Below are 21472 nucleotides of genomic sequence, written 5' to 3'. Positions count from 1 at the left end.
TCTGAAGTGGGCTGTTGGAGGGAACTTGGGGGAGCTTGCAGCTGCCTTGTAAAAACAAGGCCAGCATCAATCTGCAGCTCAAGGGAAGCAAGGTTGGTAGAACAAAAGGATATGGAGAACAGCTGCTATCTGCCAAAGAAGCCAAATAAGACACAACTATCAGCATCTCAAACTTGCCCCTCCACTGCCAGCGCCAGTGCCCTCACCCTGCAGAAGTAGATTCAGCCTTCGGAGGTCATCTTGGGCACATCATTCAATGTTCTCTCAGTGGATGCTTATTAAATACCTGTTATAGGCTGGGTACTATGAGATACTAGAAATGCAAACATGAAAAGAATACAGCCTAGTGAGAGAGAAAGACATATGAATACCTGATCCAAATAGAATTAGCATTGATAGTTGACAGGAATTAACTGAGAGCAGAGCAGAGAGACAAAAACTCCGCCTGGAAGTGTCAGGCTAGACATCCTTTGGACCACATTTAGGGCAAATCTTAAAGGGGAAGCATTCTAGTAAGAAGGAACAGCAAGTAAAAAGGTGTGGAGAGAAGGTGTTTGGGGTGCTTAGGGACATGGCTGGACTTCAAAGTGTGTGTGTTAGTGCCCGTGCATGGGTATGTGTTGAGCTATGAGTCAAGGTAAGCAGTTGCCAGGTCAAGGGTTGACCACTTACTCATATCCACAGAGAAGCTACACTGTTGGGATGAATATCTACTGTTTATGTACTCTTCCTTTCCAAGACTACAGTGGTAATCTGTATTAACATCGTGAGTGATAGGAACTGCGAGACTGTCAGTGGTCTGTTTTCTTAAAAGCATCATTTGTGTGATCAACCTAAAAACTCCCTGACACCCTTGAGCACATGGAATGCAGGTGTATGCAGGTTGTTTGCTGGTAGCAGAATGCTCACAGGCAGAATAATTTAAGTTTCCAAGCGTAGAAGTCCCCAGAGGGTGGTGGAAAAGGAAACACAAGTAGCTTATACTGTTATACTAAGTCCTCAGTGGGCTTCAAAGGGGCAAGTAAAAGGGAACTGGCAGTCTGCCAAAAACCTGGAACCCTTGTGAGTGACCCAGAAAAGAAACAGCAGAAATAGCAAAAATAGCTCCAGTAGCAGCTATGACTCTCAACCAGGCTGATAGCTTATGAGAGGCTTGAAGCAGTTTACATTTAGGCAAAGGGGTCTTCCCAAATTACATAGAAAGTTCTAGGAAGCACTATAATGTTAATGTACAGACCTGGAATGACTACTCTGTGTTTCCCTGTGAACATCCAGGCTAATGGATTTACATACCAGCTTTCATGACTTCCAAATTTATACCTCTAGATCAGACTGCTCCCATGAATTCCAAAACTTATACATTCCACTGCCTTCTCACCATCGCCACTTGGATGTTTAATAAATACCCTTTTCTTGCCTCTTAAAACTTAACACATTCAAATCCTAACTCCTGATTTCTCCCCCCTCAACCTGCACATCCCTTGGAATCCACCATTCACCTTAATGCTCAGGATACAAAGGAATTATGTATTCTCTCTCACCCTACCACAGTTCGTTAGCAAATTATGTCAGTTTTATCAAGACACATCCAGAATGTGAACACTTCTTTTGCCACCTTAGGCCAAACTACCACTATTTTTTATCTGGATGCTATAGGAATCTCCTAACTGGTCTTCCTGCTTCTTCCTGTGTCTCACTGGAGTATAGGCCAGGGGTTGGCAAATTTTTTTCTGTAAAAGGGAAGAGTAAATATTTTAGGCTTTGAGAATATGGTCCCTGTTGCAACTATTCAACTCTGTATTGTATGTAGCTCAAGAGCAGCTATAAATAATATATGAACAAATTAGCATGGCTGTGTTCCAATAAAACTTAATGGACATGGGTGCCTGAGTGGCTCTGTCAGTTGGGCGTCTGATTTCAGCTCAGGTCATGATTTCACTGCTCATGAGTTCAAGCCCCACATCAGGCTCTGTGCTGACAGCTCAGTGCCTGGAGCCTACTTCAGATTCTGTATGTGTCTCTCTCTCTGCCCCTCACCCACTCACGCTCTGTCTCTCTTTCCTTGAAAAATGAATGTTTTTTCTTAAACTTAATGCACACTGAAATTTGAATTTCATGTAATTTTTATGTGCCATAAAATATTTTTCTTTTGTTTTTTGTCTAATCATCTAAAAAAGTAAAAATCATTTGTAGCTAACAGGTTGTATAAAAAAGGTAGTGGGCTAGATTTCATCCATGGGCTATAGTTTGATGACTCCTAGTCTAATATCAAGACAGAAGTCAAGGATTTTTTAAATAGTTTTATTGAAATATATTTAATGTGAAATGTATTCACATTATAAATAATATGAATGATAAAATCTCCAATTTAAATTGTACAGTTCAATGGTTTTTAGTGTGTTCACAGAATTGTGAACCACAATCTATTTCAACATTCTAAAAAGTAACTCTGCACCCATTAACGGTCATTGCTAATCCTGCCCACCCTATCATTCCCACCCTCTACCTTAGCGCTAGGCAACAACTAATCTACTTTGGCTCTATAACTTTACCTATTATGCATATTTTATATAAATGGAATCATACATTTCTGCATCTGGCTTCTTTCACTTAGCATAATGTTTTGAAGTTCATGCTTGTTGTCACATGTATCCGTACTTCATTCCTTAAAATATTTTAAATTTATTTTTAAATTTATTATTATTTATTTTATTTATTATTTTGTTTATTTTAGAGAGAGAGAGTGGGTGAAGGGACAGAAAGAGAGGGAGACACAATCTCAGGCTCTGAGCAGTCAGCACAGAGAGCAATGTGGGACTCAAATTCTTGAACTGCAAGATCATGACCTGAGCTGAAGTCAGACCCTCAACCAACTGAACCAGCCGGGGGCCCCACTTTATTCCTTTTTATTGACAAATAATATTCATTTGTATGGATAGATATAAATTTTGTTTGCCTATTCATCAGCTGATGAACATAAAAGATTGTTTCTACTCTTTGGCTACTATGAGTAATGCTGCTATGAACATTTGTCTGCAAGTTTTTGTGTGGATGTAAGTTTTAATTTTTCTTGGGTATATACCTAGAAGTGGAATTAACTGGGTCACATCATAACTGTATGTTTAACTTTTTGAGAAACTGCCAGACTGTTTTCCAAAGACGCTGTACAAATTTATATTCCCATTAGCAGTGTTTGAGGGTTCTCATTTTTCCACATCCTTACCAATACCTGTTACTGCCTCTTTCTCTCTTTTTAAAGTTATTTACTTATCTTTTTGAGAGAGAGAGAAAAATAGAGAGAGAGAGAGAGAGAGAGAGAGAGAGAGAGAGAGAGAGAGAGAGAGAGACAGGCAGAGAGAGAGGAAGAGGGAAAGAGAATCCCAAGCAGGCTCCATGCTGTCAGTGCAGAGCCCAATGCTGGGCTCCATCCTCAGGACCTGTGAGATCATGACCTGAGCCAAGATCAAGAGTTGGAGGCTTAACCAACTGAGTCCTCTAAGCACCTCTAGTCTGTCGTTTTGATGATAACCATCCTAGTGGATGTGAAGTGATATCTCATTGTGGTTTTCATTTGGATTTCCCTGATGGCTATTGATATTAAACATCTTTTCATGTGCTTATTGCCCATCTGTATATATTCTTTGGAGAAATGTCTACTCAAATCTTTTGCACATTTTAAAATTAGATTGTCTTTTTGTTGTTTAGTTGTAAGAGTGCTTTATATATTCTGGATACAAGTCCCTTATCGGATCTGTGATTTGCAAATATTTTGTTTCATTCTGTGGGTTGTCTTTTTCACTTTCTTGATAGTGTCCTTTGAAGCACAGAAGTTTTTAACTTTGATGAAGTCCAGTTTATTATTTTTTTATTTTTTTATTTTTTTTCCTTTGGTTGCTTGTGCTTTTGGTGTTGTACCTGAGAAACCATTGCTTAACCCAAGGTCCAGTTATCTTTTTGAAACTTAAATTTGATCAGTTTACTTCTTTAAGTATCTCCCAAACCTACCTATAACATTTAGAAGAGATCTTATGTCTTTAATGTGACTTATAAGACTCTGTAAGATCTGTCCCCTGGCTTCCTGTGACCTCATCATCAACCTTTGATCTTGTATCTTTCATTGTACCAGACAGTGGCCTCTGAGATTGCCTCCTTCAAGTCACTCTAACCTCAGGGTGTTTTTATGTGCCTTTCCTTAGGCCTGGAAGCTGTTTCCGCAGACATCAGCAAGACTGGTTTCTCCTGAAGGTTTCTGCTCAAATGTTGCCTTGTCAGTGAGGCATGCCCTTACCACTTGTTCGAAAGGAGAAGCTTCCTAGGTCTCACTCACTTGCTATCTGCTTTCCACATACTACACATTTGTACATTTAAAAACAAGCAGGTTAGATATAAATGTTTTATTCTTTCAACTTAAGCTCCAGTACTACAAGGGCAGTGACTGACAGAATAAAAACTACACACACAAAAAGAAAATCATACAAACACATTCTGAAGGCTCAAGAAGTCCTACAATACAGAAATGCCTTCCTCCTTCACTATTACACATGAAGCACTGCTCTATTCTTCATAGCATTTACCTCTACCTGACATTGTATGGCTATATGGTTCATTTCTATATCTCCACTGCTTGGCTCTTGATTGGTACTCAATACATAATAAATGTTATGCTTGGAATCAAGAAAATAATAGATACTAAGTGTGTCCTTTGGAGGCCAAAGGCCAAAGCTATAGGCTGAAAGGAGGTAGAGTGGGCAGGTGGAGGAAGGATGAGAGAGAGAAAGAGTGGAAATGTGGGGGGATAAGGATGGGTAGAGAGTGTAGCAGCAGTGTGAGATCAGGTGTCTGTAATCCAGAAGCTTTCCATCTCATTCTGATTGTTGGCTTTTCTACATGGCTTTCCAAAAAAGCCTACTTTGCAACAGAAAATTCTGAGTAGGATATGTGCTCTGTTGAGTGCATGGTGACTTATGTAGCAGGAGGCAAATTCCCATTTTTATTACTAGGAGTTAAATCTGAGGGATGCTTCAGTGAGGAGCACCAGCACATAAGAACTGTTTAGATATGTGCTGTCTAATATGGTAGCCATTAGCCACATGTGACTACTGAGTAGTTGAAATGGAATCATCTGAATCTGAGATGTATTATAAGTATAAAACACATATCAGATTTTGAATATTTAGTACAAAAAAGGTAAAATATATCAGTTTTAAAATACTGATTACATGTTGAAATGATAGTATTTTAAGTATATTTAGTTAAATAAAATATTAAAATTAGTGTCACTTTTTAATTTTTTTAAATATGCCTATTAGAAAGTTTAAAATCACTTGTGACATGTTATTTTCATTGGTTCATCCCATGTTTTCCTTAAAGCCCACAGGTATAATGTCTGGTACCCAAAATGTTTTCAGTAAATACTGGCTGAATGAATTAAATTGGGCTGCCTGAGGAGTCTTTAGATTAATAATTGGAAAACTCCATTTTCTCCAAGCAAAGCATCTGTACATTTATGAAAGAAACTGAATATATGGACAGGCCTTAGCAATGGTAAAGTGATGGAAATGTGTGAGGCTGTTGATTTGCTTGAGATGGCCATTGATTCTCCAGCTGTATTTACACTCATCTTCAAAGAATAAACATCACTTCAGTTAGGCCAGCCTAAATGTTTATTTCTTTGAAAACACTATTTCCAAAACATAAGTACTTGTTATATCTTTTAGGGAGGCAGATCCACATGATTCTTCGAATGCTTCTACTGCTCACACAACTTGTAACTTGGGAACTGGACCAGCTCATTGGCCTCTAAGTTGCTACCTCCCATTCTGAAGTTTCTTCCCAGATAGATTTTGTTTCCATATGGAAAGTGAGGACAGGAAAGGAGTTAAAGCACTTTGTAAACTGTTTGTATAATGGGCTTGTGTTCTTTAAAGTGGTTCGAAAAATTGCCTTGATCTCTTTGATTTTCTGCAGTGAAGAAGTGACTCCCTTCTTTTCCTCACAAAATGGTGCCTTGGCATAAAATCATCAGCAATCCTGACATGTCAGGCCATTTAAGTAATTTTGAAATCACTTTTAAGCAAGTCTAGCACTCCATTCCAGGGGTAGTTGAAAAAAAATTTATTTCAGGTGGGTAGCTTTAAACAAATAAAAAGAAGGGGCACCTGGGTGGCTCAGTCGATTAAGTGTCCAATTCAGCTCAAGTCATGATCTCACAGTTTCATGGAATCAAGCCCCTCATGAGACTCTACACTGTCAGTGCACTGTCAGTGCAGAGCTGGTTTGAGATTCTCCCTTTTTCTCTGCCCCTCCCTTGCTTGCTCTCTCTCTCAAAATAAATAAATAAACTTTAAAAAATAAATGAAAAGAATACTACAATCAACTTGCATTGGAGTATGTGAAGGGTTTTGATTTCCAAATACATGATAACTTAAGGAAGAAAATTAAGTTACTTAATAAGGACTATCTATAAAAACACACAGTATGAAATGTTCTTATTCCTGTATGACCCAGACATGCACTGTCTACTTCAATTTTCTTCTAAGAGATGTTGGGGAGGCACAGTTGGTAGTTCCTTAAGCTGAACTATGACTTGCTGGGTCAGTGCTTACAGAGATGGAGTAAACAACACTTTGTCCAGACAGTGGGATTAATATGGAGCATGGCTAATAGTCCTTTCTAGTAATAATATTTAGCTTTTCTAGTTAAAAAAAAATCATTGTCCAAAAATTAAAAATAAACTACTTAAGAGAAGCCACAGAAATGGTTTCTGTAGTTTGGAGGAAAATTAAGATTCAAGAAGAATCTTAAAATAGGATTTCCAGAAGTCAAGGGCACCCTCTCAGCAGTTCGTTAAGTCCCATCCCTGGGTCTGTGGTGGGTACTGGTATAAGTAAGGCAGAGTCAGGATGAAACGCTTTATTCAGTATTTCCAGTATATTACTTATTACTTTAACTCACTCATCACACTTCCCCATTAAGAGGGTCATCTCAGCAGCCAATATATGAAACATTTAGTGCTATAAGGCCTATGTTACTGATCACTCCTGGAAGACAAGAGTATCTTACCTGCAGCAAAGGCATCAGCTGTAAACCCAGTGCTTGCTCATAGAGTAAGTTCAGTTCTGCACAACTGGAGAAGGAGAGTTTGGAGGTGTAGAGGTAATAGTGCACGTGCCTAAATGTGGAACCATCTCTGTCAATGAATAGCCTCTGGCTTTCCAAAGAAGTCAAGGCTGAAGCCTCTTTCCACAGCAGGGAGTCTGGGAACTGAGCAAGTTTGCTTCTGGGAACTGAGAAATGCCAGCCCCCAACATTGAAATGAAACAAATCCTCTGCTGATTCATGAGGCATGCCAGGCTCCTCCTAAAGAGAAAATGAAAACAGAGCTATGCAAGAAAAACAATAAAAAATATCCATATTGAAATGGAAGAAGTAAAGCTATCTCTATTTGTAGATGATGTGATCTTGCATACAGAAAATCCTAAGGAATTCACTAGAAAATTATTATAAATGAACTCAACATGGGTGAAAGGTATAGATCAATATATATCAACCGTTTTTTATATACTAGCAATGAACAATCAAAAAATGAGATTAAGAAAGCAATATATCAAAAAGAACAAAATATTTAGGAATAAGTTTAACAAAAGAAGTGTTAATACTTGTATTCTGGAAAGATCAAAACACCATTGAAATAAATTTTAAAAGACCTAAGTAAATGGAAAAACATCTCATATTTACAAATCAAAAGACTTAATACTGCTAAAACTGCAATACTCTCCAAATTGATCAACAGATTGAACAGAATCCTTATGAAAATTTCAGCTGCCTTTTTTTTTTTTTTTCAAAAATTGACAAGCCAATGTTAAAATTCATGTGGAAATACAAGGGACCCAGAATAGTAAAAAAAAAAAAAAAAAAAAAAAAAAATCTTGAAAAAGGAGAACAAAATTTGATGATTCTCACTTTCCACTTTCAAAACTTACTAAAAAGCTATAGTAATTAAGATAGTATGCTATTAGTATAAGAAACACATGGTTAAGTGGAATAGCATTGGAAGTCCAGAAATATACCCTTACACTGATGGTTTATTGAATTTTGCAAGGGAATCAAGGCAAGTCAATAGGTAAAGAATACCTTTTAAAAAATGATGCTAGGACAACTGGACATCCACATGCGAAAAAAAAAAAAAAGAAGAAGAAAAAGAAAAAACCCTCACACCATACACAAAAATTAACACCTAAAAAATAAGAGCTTGGCTCTTGCTGTAAGCTGCCTAAGGTGATCTCTGAAAATGATTTGCTATTCACTTGACCCGGAAAACCCGACAAAATCATGCAAATCAAGAGGTTCAAATCTTCGTGTTCACTTTAAGAACACACGTGAAACTGCCCAGGCCATCAAGGGAATGCATATCCGAAAAGTCACCAAGTATCTTAAAGATGTCACTTTGCAAAAGCAATGTGTGCCGTTCTGACGCTACAATGATGGAGTTGGTAGGTGTGCCCAGGCCAAACAGTGGGGCTGGACACAGGGTCGGTGGCCCAAAAAGAGTGCTGAATTTTTACTGCACATGCTTAAAAATACAGAGAGTAATGCTGAACTTAAGGGTTTAGACATAGATTCTCTGGTCATTGAGTACATCCAGGTGAACAAAGCCCCCAAGATGTGGCATAGAACTTACAGGGCTCATGGTCGGATTAACCCATACATGAGCTCTCCCTGCCACACTGAGATGATCCTCACTGAAAAAGAGCAGATTGTTCCTAAACCAGAAGAGGAAATTGCACAGAAGAAAAACATATCCCAGAAGAAACTGAAGAAACAAAAACTTATGGCCTGGGAGTAAATTCTGCATAAAATACATGCAAATAAAAGTAAAAACAGGAAAAAAAGAATAAAAAATAAGAGCTAAAAATATAAAACCTTTAGAGGAAAACACAAAATCTTCATAATCTTGGATTAGGCAATGCCTTCTTACATAAGATACAAAAAGTACAAGTGAAATAAAAGTCCATCAAAATTAAAAATTTTTGTGCTGCAAAGGACACCACAAGAAAGTAAAAAGACAAGTCATATGATGGATCAAAATATTCGCAAATCACATATCTAATAAAAAAAAACTTGTATTTAGACTACATAAAGGACTCTTAAAACTTGGGTGCCTGGGTGGCTCAGTCAGTTAAGCAGTTAAGCAGAGGTCATGATCTCAGTTTGTGAGTGCAATTCTCTGTCTCTCTCCTTCCCCACCACACGCCCCACTTGTGAGCTGTCTCTCAAAAATAAACAAACATTAAAAAACTCTTACAACTCAATAATAAAAATAAAAATAATAAAAAGTTGAACAACCATATTTAAAGGGAGGAGGGTAAAAAATTTAAAAAGATTTTTCTCCAAAGGATATAGACAAATGCCAAAAGAATATGAAAAGATACTTAACATCATTAGGTATCAGGGAAATGGAAATCAAAACTTGCAATGAGATATTACTTCACACCCAGTAGGAGGACCTGACTCAAAGTGACAAATAACAAAAGTGTTGACAAGGATGGAGAAATAGGAACTTGGAACTCCTTTACACTGCAGGTGTGAGTACAAAATGGTGCAGCTGCTCTGGAAAACAGTTTGGTGGTTCCTCAAAATGTTAAATACATAGTTACTATATGGCCCAGCAATTCCACTTCTAGGTATAAACTCAAGAGAAATGAAAACCTATGTCTACAAAAACTTACAAAGAAATGTTCATAGAACCAAACAAATATTCATAACAACCAAACAGTAGAAACAACCCAATGTCAATCAAGTGATGAATGAATAAAATGTAAAGTATCCATACAATGGAATATTATTTGACAATAAAAAGGAAGTACTGATACACGCTACAACTTGGATGAAACCTTGAAATGTTATGCTAAGTAAAAGAAGGCCAGAAACAAAAGACCACATATTACATGATTCCATCTATGTGTAGTGTGCAGAATAGGCAAATTTATAGAGAGTAGATTAGTGGTGGCTTAGGGCTGGAGAGGTTGTGGGGGGAAATGGGCAGTGACTAGTAACAGGTATGGAATTTCCTTCTCAGATAATGAAAATGTTATGAAATTGATTGTGGTACTACTTGCATAACTCTGTAAATATGTGAAAAACCATTGAATTGTAAACTTTAAAATGATAAATTGTAGTATGGGAATTATATGTTAATAAAGCCGTTAAAAAGAGAATTATGAGGAGGCGTTCCCCACACCACTGAGTGCATGCAGAGCTCTCTTAGGGTCATACCTGCAAAGACATTACATTATTGAGGCCTTAACAGGAGAGCTGAATGCCATGGTTTCCTTTTAATATATACAAAGGCAGCAATGATCATTAACCTTCTTCAGCTTAAAATCCAGGGTTATCTATTCATAAGTGAATTGTCTATCTTGCTTCAAGATGACCTAGCTTATCAATACTATAGAAAACTAGAATATATAAACATAAAAATCATCAAACATACACATCATCTGTATCATATTTTAAAATAAACCCTCAAGGAGCACTACTCTGGTAAACAAAATTTAAAACGTGGCAAATAGTACATAAAATTCTACCTAAAAAAGAGCCATAAAACAATTTTGAATTCTAGGTAAATATTACACATGCTGAAGCAATTGGGGTGCAATGTACTGATACAGCATTTTGAAATGCAACAAAAAACTATGGATTGATAAAGGGATATATAGATGGACATGTGCAAAAACACACATAGCAAAATGTTCACTATAGAGTCTAGGTTGTGAGTATATACTTCTATCAACCTATTTGAATGTTTCAGAATTTGTATTAAAATGTTGGTGGAGGGAAAGAGTGTTAACGAAGTGGTTGCCCAAAAGAGGAAAAGACCACTTCTCCAACAAAATCTGCATCTCCTATTTTGACAGCTCCTTCTATTTGTAAGGAAACTAAATGCATGCAACAAAGAAGGGGGTAGAGTTCTTCTCTCTTATAATAAACCTGGTCTAAATATTCAGGGATAAAGAAGAACAATTATATATGCCACATTTGAGGCTAGAAGAGTTAAAGGGGCCATGAGAAAGATTACAGTTTTTTAAATGGTGCCATGATTCAAAGAAGCAGAGGAAGAAAAGCTCATCTAATGAGCTAATCTAGGCTTTTGAATCCTGGTCCTCTTAAACATGGCTAAGGCTGAACATGACAAGCTGATGGTAACTAAGGTCCCCACCTAGACCAGAAAGCAGAAACATGCAAGGACACTTGATTTTCCTTTCTGTTGTCCTTAAAGGTAATGATTAGCTGGTTGAGAGCTCATTGTAAGTGCCCCTAGTGTATGGACTTGGGCTGTCAAAGAAAACCTGCTAGCTCCTTGAAAGTGAGCCACAGTTCTGTTCTCAGTCCTCTTTTCTTATTAAGGATAGGTTTTGACAAGGGTGTATTGGCTTAAGAGTTTGTCTCCTTCTTACACATATGTGTCCCATCCACAGGTGGGCTCTCAAGAGGTGCCTGCTGAAGTGAGGGTAGGGGTTAAGGCTGTGGCTGTTCTTTCCAGAGTTTTCTTCCCAAGACCGCACAGGAGTTTGTTAAAATAGAACTATCCCAGTCTGGAGAGAGCCCTCAGTCACAGGCAAGCTTGAGGACCTGTAGTACTTGAGGAGCAAAAGGCTTCCTGTTAGACTAACTACAGGAAGTGGGGTAGCCCTAGCATAATCGTCTCCACCTCATTCCAAAGAGTATCTTTCTTTTCCACACTGATCTGTCTCCCAAAGAAGTGCCTTCCAAATCAATTTCTAGAGCTAGAACCAGCCCATGATCTAAAGACAGGACTTCAACTCCTCAGAGGCAAATTCCCCAACAGGTCAGATCTGGGGCTCCCTATCATTGCCTCAGAGAGCTGCCTCCCACCTCCTACCCCAATCCTTCAGATCTGGACACCCTTCCATTCATACGGTTGTCACAGCCTGGCCTCTCAGTCAACTGCTCCAAGCACTGAGATATAAAGACCTTCACCTCTTCAAGGGGCACACCCCCACCCCTCAGACCTGAAGTTCCCAAATCCTCAGAACTAGAACGCTTCGTCCCTCAAAACAGGTGCATTCTTCCAGTTCCTCAAAGCCAGCCCCCCAATCCTTCAAAGCTTGGGCCATATACTACCCCACGTCCTAGAGCCAGGTCCCTAACCCCAAAGCTATAATCCTTGACCGCAACGCCACCCTATTGCGTTATTGTTTTTGGCGTCCCCGCCAGGGCTGGCTCCATACCATAGTCGGGACTCCGGAGGATAGCTGGCAGGTGCGTGACCTAGGCAATAACGGCTCGGAGGAGCTCAGCAGCACGCGTGGGGGCGGGGCCTGTGGAGGGGGCGGGGCCTGGCGCACGCACGCCTGTCTCGCGAGCCGAGACAGGTAAGAGGCGGGCGGGGATGGCGGAGCAGTGGGATCTGGACGAGGAAGGCGTCCGCCGCCTGGGGGCGCTGACCCTGGAGCAGCCCGGTAGGGCCAAGCCGGGAGGGCCTGGGGCCGGGAATTTGGGGTCTGAGGCTGAGGGGAAAAAACTGAGGTGGAAGGTGGGAAACCTGAGGTGGATGCGGGGAAGGTGGTGGAGGAGCGGTCCCTGAGGCGGAGGATGGGTTATTGAGGCAGAAGAGTTACACCTAGGCGGTGAAGGAAGTGAAGTAACCTGAGTCTGGGGAGGAGGACGAGAAATTGAAGGAGAGATACGGAGTCTGGAATGGAGAAGGAGAAACTAGATTAACGGGACACTGCGGCCAGGAACACAGAACTGGACAGAGTCTGAGCTAGCGGAAGAAAAGAGGGGCATTGATGGGAGAAGGGACGTGCTGAGAAGCAACTTTGAGGTCGCGGCTCTTGAGGAGGCACAAAGGGCGTCCATTTTGGCATTTTCTGCAATTTCAGACCCAGGAGGGCTTTTCCTGTTTGGGGTAAAATGGGAAAGGATGTTACTTGATCAACCCCTCTCTTCCTCCAGTCTCCGCCTCAAGAGCTTGGCCATTTCTTTGATCCATTTGGATGCGTGGACTTCTTTTAAGAGACGTTCAGGGGGCGCCTGGGTGGCTCAGTCGGTTAAGCGTCGGCTTCGGCTCAGGTCATGATCTCATGGTTCTTGGGTTCCAGCCCCGTGTCGGGCTCTGTGCTGACCGCTAGCTCAGAGCCTGGGGCCTGCTTCAGATTCTGTGTCTCCCTCTCTCTCTGACCCTCCCCTGCTCGCACCCTCTCTCTCTGTCTTCCAAAATAAATAGATTTAAAAAAAGAGAGAGAGAGAGAGACACTCAGAAAGGGGCCTGTTGTGAAAGCAAGTGGCAAGCCGCCCGTCTCTCAAGGCCCTTATGGCAGTGCCCCAGCCCTGACTTCGTCCTAGGGGTGCAACTCGCTGAGTGACTGCTGACCCCACCTTTGACCTGGGGTCTGACTCACACAGCTTGTTTTCTGAGTTTCTAGGAATAGAAATGTCAGGAAGGTTATCAGCATTCTTAATTTAACTTTTATTCTTACTAAATTTACTGTATCATTAATGCCAGGTCCTGAGTTAAATGCTTCCCCCCCACCCCACCTTGCAATATTTAATCCCCATCACAAGCCTATAAAGCAGATGCTGTTATTGTGCCTATTTTACAGGTAGGTTAAAATTTAAGTGTAGTCTCCTGCCCAAAGTTTCCCAGCCCAAAGTGACACAGCTGGGGTTTATTAACCTGGGAATCTTGAGTCCAGAGCCTGCGCTGTAACGTAACAAAAAGTTGCCTTTCATACTTCCTCTAGTACTTTTTATTTGTGGATATGACATAATTTGGTTTTATTTTAATTAAAATGTATTTATTATTTAGGGGCATCAGGGTGGCGTAGTGGGTTAAGCATGTGAGTCTTGATTTCCGCCCAGGTCATGATCTTACCGTCCTGAGATCAGTCCTCCTGGAGCACCACCTCCTTCTGCCAGTGCTGGGCATGGAAGCTGCTTAAGATTCTCTCCCTCTCCCTCTGCCCCTCCTCTGCTTGTGCTCTCTCTCTCTTTCAAAAAAAATTTTTTTTAATTTATAAAAATTAGGGCATGCTAGTAACAAGCATTACATGAGTGAACAAAGAGGGTATTAATCTTTCCTTCCTCTAGAAATCCCTCTACCCCCAACCAAAGGTAAGGGTTTGGTGTGTGTATAACTAGACTGATGCAGATATTTGTTTTTTTCTTTTCTTTTCTGAACTACGTTGAACTCCCCTATTTTACAAGTTACCTAAAAAAAGCTTTATTGGTTTGATAGACTTGTGTATTTTTCTTGCATTTTAAAAGTAAAGTGATTCAGTTTTATTTGATGGAGGGGCATGTACTTGCATTCTCTAGCTAGAACAATATACGGCAGATTTTTTCATGTTTTTTGTTTCCTTGTTTTATTACAGTCATTTGAATCATAAAATTAATTGTGTTTATTCTGATAATTCAAACAATGCAAAATTATCTAAAGTAAAACAATATTCTTCCCTCTCCCTCTTTCTGTACCTTTTCCATTACTTATAGAAACATATATACATAGGTATCTTTTTTTTTAAGGAATAAGAGCATATATATTCGTTGGCAATTTGCTTATTTTTTTTAACTTAGCAACAAAACAGATATTTTTTAATTAAATTAATGTGTTGGTATATGCATTATAAAATATGTAAGAAATCACAGGGGTCATCTTTGGAGAGAAAAGCTTTTACTTTTATTGTGTACTTTTCTGTACTGTTGGAATTTTCTGGCTACACTTTCTTTTTCATGTCCAAAGGGATAATCTTGTGGTGCAGTTACAGATTGTTTTGTATGTTTGCTTTTTGGTATATATCTCTGTCCTAAAAAATTCTCATAAATGTTTAAATTATCCTTTATCATGCAGAAAGTTTCCATCTTAAGGTAGTCAAGTTTATTTTCCTTATGATTTGTGATTTTTGTATCTTATTTATGAAGTTTTTCCCTACACAGATGAATAATTTATTTTTCTAAAACTTCTACAGTTTTGCTCTTCACATTAAGTCTAATCCACCTGGAATTTATTTTTATATATGAGGTGTGATTTGGTATAATTGTATTTTTTTAATAGTGATAGCCAGTTTCCGTGGAACCTATTTATAGTATCTCTGCTATATTCTAAGTTCCTTTGTAAACATGGGTCTATTTCTACGCTCTCTTTTCTGTTCCACTGTTCCGTTTGTCTATTCCTACACCAATATCACCCTTTTGTAACTACCATGGTTTAACAGTAGGTTTTGATGACACTTTACTTTCCTCTTTTCTCTTTCAAAGTCATGTAGGCTATTCTTGGTCCTTTATTCTCTTTTAGAATTTTAGAATCAGCTTGTCAGTTTCCATGAAAGCATTTTAAGCAGGGATGCGTCCTGATCTAATACTTATTTTAAAATATGACGTACCCATTAGAAGCCTGTTACAATAGTCCAGATAAGAGATAATGAATAGCTTAGACTGGGAAGATGACAGTGGAGATAAAAAGAAATAGATAAGAATCAAGGTGTGTTTTGTGGGTAGACAGGACAGGACTTACAAAAAATTTTGAATATGGGACACAAGGAAAGGGAAGATTCAAAAATAACATTTAGCCTTGGCTTAAGTTATTGCTACATAGATGATGGTGGCTATTTATTTAGAGAGATCTCTCTAGAGAGTAAAGACTATGGCAAAGATTGGTTTGGGGAAGAGGAATCAAGCATGCTGTTTTGAACATGTTAAGTTTAAAATACCAGCTAGATATTTAAATGTGAGATTTTTAGTAGGCAATTGGATATACAAGTCTGAATCTCAGAGGAGAGAGGTCAGGGTTAGAGATGTAAATTTTGAGACACATTAGCAAATAACTGGTATTTAAAGCAATGGGACTGGATGAACTCACCTAACTAGAGAATGTAGATGGAGAATAGAAGGTTTAAGAATCATTTTGGGGTATTTCAGTGTTTAGAGGTTGAATATGGAGGAAGGAACACGGTGTCTTGGAATTTAAGAAATGATAGTGCACCAAGGAAGTAATGGTTGTGCCAAATGCTATTGACAAGCTAAGCAAGCAGAGAACATTTGGCAACATGGAATTCATTGGTCACTTTAACTAAGGGAGTTTTAGAGGAATGGTAAGGAAGGAGACCAGCCTGGGTTGAGATGAAAAAAGAATGATGGGGCTGCCTGGGTGGCTCAGTCAGTTGAGTGTCCAACTCTTGATTAAGGCTCAGGTTATGAATCTCATGGATCATGAAATTGAGCCCCGAGTTGGCCTTTGTGCTGCTTGGGATTCTCTCTCTCTCTCTCTTGACCTCCCCTCGCCCCTTGTTCTCTCTCTCTCTGTCTCTCAAAATAAGTAAGCTTAAAAAGGAATTATATATAAGGGAGAAGATATAGTGAAGTTAAAAACCTTTCGTGAGAAATTTGGTTAGAGGACACAAGTGAATATTAGTTGGGGGATATGATGTGGGATCAAGAACAAATTTTTTAAAGGCACAATATACTAGAACATATTTGTATGCTGATGATAAATATTTGGTAGAGAGAGAAAATATATAATTAAATACTTTTTTGGCTTTTAAAAATAATTCTATTAATTTATTATATAGGTAATATATTATTTTAAGCTTATTCATCTTTAAGAGAGAGAGAGACAGGTAGGGGCAGAAAGACAGTGGGAAAGAGAATCCCAAGAGAGAGAACCTGACAGTGCAGAGCCTGACTAGGGGTGTGATCCCATGAACCATGAGATCATGACCTGAGCTGAAATCAGGAGTTGGCACTTAACCAATGGAGCCACACAGGCGCCCCACCTGACTTCCATTTCTGCTGACTGCTAAGTCTGCTACATGGATGATGAGCAGACTGAACTTCTAAAACATAGACATGATTAAGAGCTCCTTTCTTCCTTTTTACTATTATCTTTTTCAGAATGTCATATAGTTGTAATCATTTATAGGTAATCCCTGACAACCACTAATCTTAAAAAATTTTTTGAAGAAGTTTATTCAAGTTTATTATTTATTTTGAGAGACAGAGCATGCATGTCAGTGAGGGAGGAGCAGAGAAAGAGAGAATTCTACTACTGGTGAGGAGCCCAACCTGGAGTTCGAACCCCAAACCATGAGACCATGACCTGAGCCAAAATCAAGAGTTGGATAACTCAACGACCCTGGCACCTCTAAAAAAAAGTCTTTTAACTGAGTTAATTGACATATACCATTATGTTAGTTTCAGGTGTACAGCATAATGATTCTATATTTGTATACATTGTGACATATATTCTTGTAATAAATGTAGTTAATATTTGTCACCTTACATAGTTACAAAGAAAATTTTTTCTGGTGATGAGAATTTTTAAGATCTACTTTCTTAGCAACTTTCAAATATGGAACACAGTATTATTAACTAGTCACCATGCTATATATCACTTATCTGTTTACTGTTGCCTTTTTCAGACTGTTATATAGTTGGAATCATACAAGTTAATGTTTTCAGACTGTCTTCTTTCACTTAGCAATATGTACTGAAGGTACCTTCATGTATTTACATGGCTCAATTGATAGCTCATTTCTTTTTATGGATGCATAATAGTCTACTCTGTGGAGGTACCATAGTTTATCCATTTACTTAATTAAGGACTTCTTAACTGCTTCTAAGTTTGGGCAGTTATAAACAAAGCTACTATAAACATTCAGGTTTATACATATAAGCCTCTAGGTACAGGCATAAGTGCTATAAACATAGAGGTTTTAAGTCATTTGAGCAAGTATAAGGCCCATGATTGCTAGATCATCAGATAAGCTGTATTTCGCTTTATCAGACACTGCCAAGCTGTCTTCTAAAGTGGCTACACCTTTGCATTCCACCAACAATGAATGAGAGTTCCTGTTGTCCCATGCTATGGGCTATCTGAATATTTGTGAGTCCTCCATTTATATGTGGAAATCCTAATGCCTACTGTGATGATATTTAGAGATGGGGCCTTTCAGAGGTAATTGGGCCATGAGGACACAGCCTTCATAAAATAAATTAATGACCTTATAAAAGAGGTCAGAGAGAAAACTCCCTTTCCCCCTTCCACCTTGTGAGGACACATGGCTAAGTAGGTAGTCTGCAAGCTGGAAGAAGACTATCACCAGAACCCAACCCTGCTGACAACCTGATCTTGGACTTCTAACTTCCAGAACTGTGAGAAATAAATGTTTGTTGTTTATAAGCCACTCCGTTTGTGGCATATTGTTATAGCAGTCCAAACAGACAAAGACATCCCATATCCTCACCAACATTTGACTGTCAGTGTTTTGGATTTGGGCCATTTTAATAAGTATATGGTGGTATCTCATTGTTGTTTCAATTTGCAATTTCCTAATGACATATAATGTTGAGTATATTTGTATATGTTTGTTTTCCAGCTGAATATCTTCTCTGGTGAGGTGTCCAACTATTTGCTTATTTTTAAATTGAGCTTTTGGTTTCTTAATGTTGAGTTTTAAGAGTTCCTTGTATATTTTGGGTATCAGTTATTTTTCAGATATGTGTTTTAGATATATTTTCTCCCATTCTGTGTCTTGTCTTTTCATTCTCTTAACAGTGTCTCAGTGTCAACTGAAACTGAGAAAAAATTTAAATATCTATTTATTAATTCATTAAAAGAGCCCTAACATACCCATTTACATGTTAACATAAAACATCCATGATTTCGATGATGATGTATCCATCATTTGAAAGATAATTCACTGAGTTATGTAAATCTTCCAAATATTGACAAATTTCATTCTATATAACATTTAAAAATCATGTTTGTTAATGCCATCAGTCTCATTAGAAAGATCTTAGAGTGTTGGGAAGCTGTCAAGTTCATAGGGGCAGATAAAAGTTTTCCAAAATCCTCATTTCTGCTTGGAAACTCAAATGTTATAATTGATAACAATTACTATCATTTTTTTTCCTGAAATAACAATCTCACTTTGTTTTCTAGGAAATGTCTGCCATCAAGTCTGATTAACCATCATATATCAAGTTTTTTTTCCCAAGTATAAATGGTATTCCATAAAAAAAGTAGCTAGTTAAGTTGGCATCTCAAAAATCACACAGGGCATCCACCAGACTTCAGCATGCAGCAGAAGTACTTCCTGCATAGTTCTCATTTAATCAGACAAATAAAAAGGACATGTACTGAAGTTAAAAACTTAATAAAATTAACCATTTTTACTGCTTTTTAAAGCACATTCTTAAATGAAACTGACTATTTTAAAAACCCATGGTAAAGAACACAGTGACTATGAGTGAAGTTTGATGCCATTGCCTTGAGTCATACTAAGGCCCCAGTGGTTTTTCCTTTTACACCATAAATGCAACAGTGGAAAAGCTAATTAATATTTTAATATTATTATGAAGGTATTAAAAAATACTTTTGATTTTGTGGGCCCCTGCACATGTCTCAGGGAACTTGAGCCATCTAGGAACCACACTGAGAAATGCTACATTTTGTTTTGATATCTTTTAACTTGTTTCAAAATATTAAGTTAACAATTTTCATTTGTGTTGTTGCTTTCTGGATTGCTTTCATTCTTTATGGATGTTACTCTCTTTTTTATTAATCTCATATAAAATTTGACTATAATCCTTTTCTGTGGCTCTTTTAAGTGCATTAATTTTTCCTATACTTTTAGATAGTAAGGGTGGGCCAGAATAGCCTTTCCAGTTTCAGGGTTTTGGAGCTCTCTCTTCTGTTATGTTCACAAAGTACTAAACAAATGGAGCTTTATGCTTCCTAATATCTGCCATCTTTTCTTCTCTCCCAACATGTATCTGGACCTTCTCTTCCCTTTGAACCTCTTGTCTCTGTCCCTTTCAATGTAGATTCTACTCCCACTCTACTTCTTTTTCCCCCTGATGTGGGTCATGTCTTGAAAGGGACCTTCAGTTTATTACTTTTCAGAGTTTATAGGGTCCAGACTGTTCTAGCACCTTAAAACCTTATTTCAGTGCAGTCCCCTGGCACCTATCTACAAGTTGTATCTTCCAGAACCTCCTTCTGCCTTTGATTGCTTTTGTATTTGGCCTACCACACTTGCCAATGAGTTCCTATTGACAGCTTTGAGGTTCTCCTCTTTTTAGTGCTGTTAGAAGTCTAGTTGACTTTCTTCCATACATATGAATATATTATATAAATACATATGTATATATATTCTTTAAAACAGTTACACACATACACACTTTTCCCTCACTTTATATCTTGGAGATCTTTCATATGATGATCTACAACTCCGCCTCATTCTTTTTAATGACTGCATAACAATAATTAACATATGCAGCAACGGTCATGTATTAGGTACTATTCTAAGATTTGTATATATATTCACTTAATCATTACTATTAACACCTTATGAGTTAAGTACTGTTATTATCCCCATTTTACAGATAAGGAAACTGAAGTACAGAGAGTTGAAGTGACTTGTACAAGGCCACAGATCTAGTACTTTGTCCATTGTATCAGTGTACTGTTATTTAGGAAGTTAGGTTCTACAAAAAAAACTATTCTAGGAGTGCCCGGATAGCTCAGTTGGCTAAGCATCCGACTGTAGCTCAGGTCATTATCTCATGGTTCATGAGTTCGAGCCTCGCATCGGGCTTTGTGCTGACAGGTCAGAGCCTGGAGCCTGCTTCAGATTCTGCGTCTTCCTCTCTGTCTGCCCCTCCCCTACTCATGCTCTGTCTCTTTCTCTCTCAAAAATAAACACTAAAAAAAAATAAATAAATAAATCAGTTACAACAGAACTTCATTCTGAATCAAAACACTTAAGAAAAACTATTCTAAAATCTTTCTGCAATTGATATCTATATGTACAAATTATATATCCTAGTGAAATTTTTGAGTATTATCTATAGGGCTAAAATCTAGCAGTGGGACTGCTAAATTTCTTTTTAAATTTTGTTTTGAGAACTTTTGGAGACTTTTACTACATCTTTCAGGGTGAATAGAGAAACACAGGGGTTCTGTAAAACCAAGGTTTAGTATCACTGTATTAGGTGATAGTCCTGCTTTTAAAAGGAAGATGATCTTCTTATGAGCCTTGAATGTAGGGCCTTTCACAAATGGGATATGGGAGGAAGGAAGGCCTTTTTTCACTGACTCTGTTGTTTATCTAAGCAGAGATCAAAACATATCTACTGATGATCTCTTTTCAGAACTGGTGGAGTCTCTTTCATTGCAGGGATCTTATGCTGGAAAAATTCATTCCATTGGTGATGCCTTCAGAAATTTTAAAAACCTCCGATCATTAGATTTATCAAGAAATTTGATCTCTAGCCTGAAGGTAAGTTCTATATTCGATGACTAGTCAATTCAGCCCTATTTATTTATTTATTTATTTAGTATTACTATCAGTTTTGATGGGAAGAAATAAGAGATAATGTCAGCCTGAAGAATATAGGATTTTCCTTTTAAATGTTTCCAAACTAAATTTTATTATTTACCATAAAATTC

At 38.1% G+C, this 21472-nt stretch overlaps 1 protein-coding gene and 1 pseudogene across 4 annotated transcripts in view; one reads left to right on the top strand and one right to left on the bottom strand.

Annotated features, from left to right (window-relative positions):
• The window catches only part of KCTD19 (potassium channel tetramerization domain containing 19), a 30023-nt gene extending 17709 nt beyond the window's left edge, over window positions 1–12314 (bottom strand). For 3 of the 4 annotated variants that reach the window (XM_029925403.1, XM_029925405.1, XM_029925404.1), the window contains exons 1-2: window positions 12252–12314; window positions 7063–7359 (exon numbers count right to left, since the gene is read on the bottom strand). In XM_029925403.1, the coding sequence (XP_029781263.1) occupies window positions 7063–7359; window positions 12252–12254 (300 nt within the window). In that variant the 5' untranslated portion in view covers window positions 12255–12314. The remainder of the gene's footprint in view (window positions 1–7062; window positions 7360–12251) is intronic. The other variant, XM_029925406.1, reaches the window with a different exon arrangement.
• LOC115280477 lies at window positions 8261–8845 on the top strand (annotated as a pseudogene).
• Window positions 12315–21472: the final 9158 nt, after the last annotated feature.

The sequence above is a fragment of the Suricata suricatta genome, chromosome 16, assembly GCF_006229205.1.
Source record: "Suricata suricatta isolate VVHF042 chromosome 16, meerkat_22Aug2017_6uvM2_HiC, whole genome shotgun sequence".
NCBI lineage: Eukaryota > Metazoa > Chordata > Mammalia > Carnivora > Herpestidae > Suricata > Suricata suricatta.
Note: the sequence above shows the minus strand (reverse complement) of the source record. Positions and strands in the feature narration are given on the sequence as shown.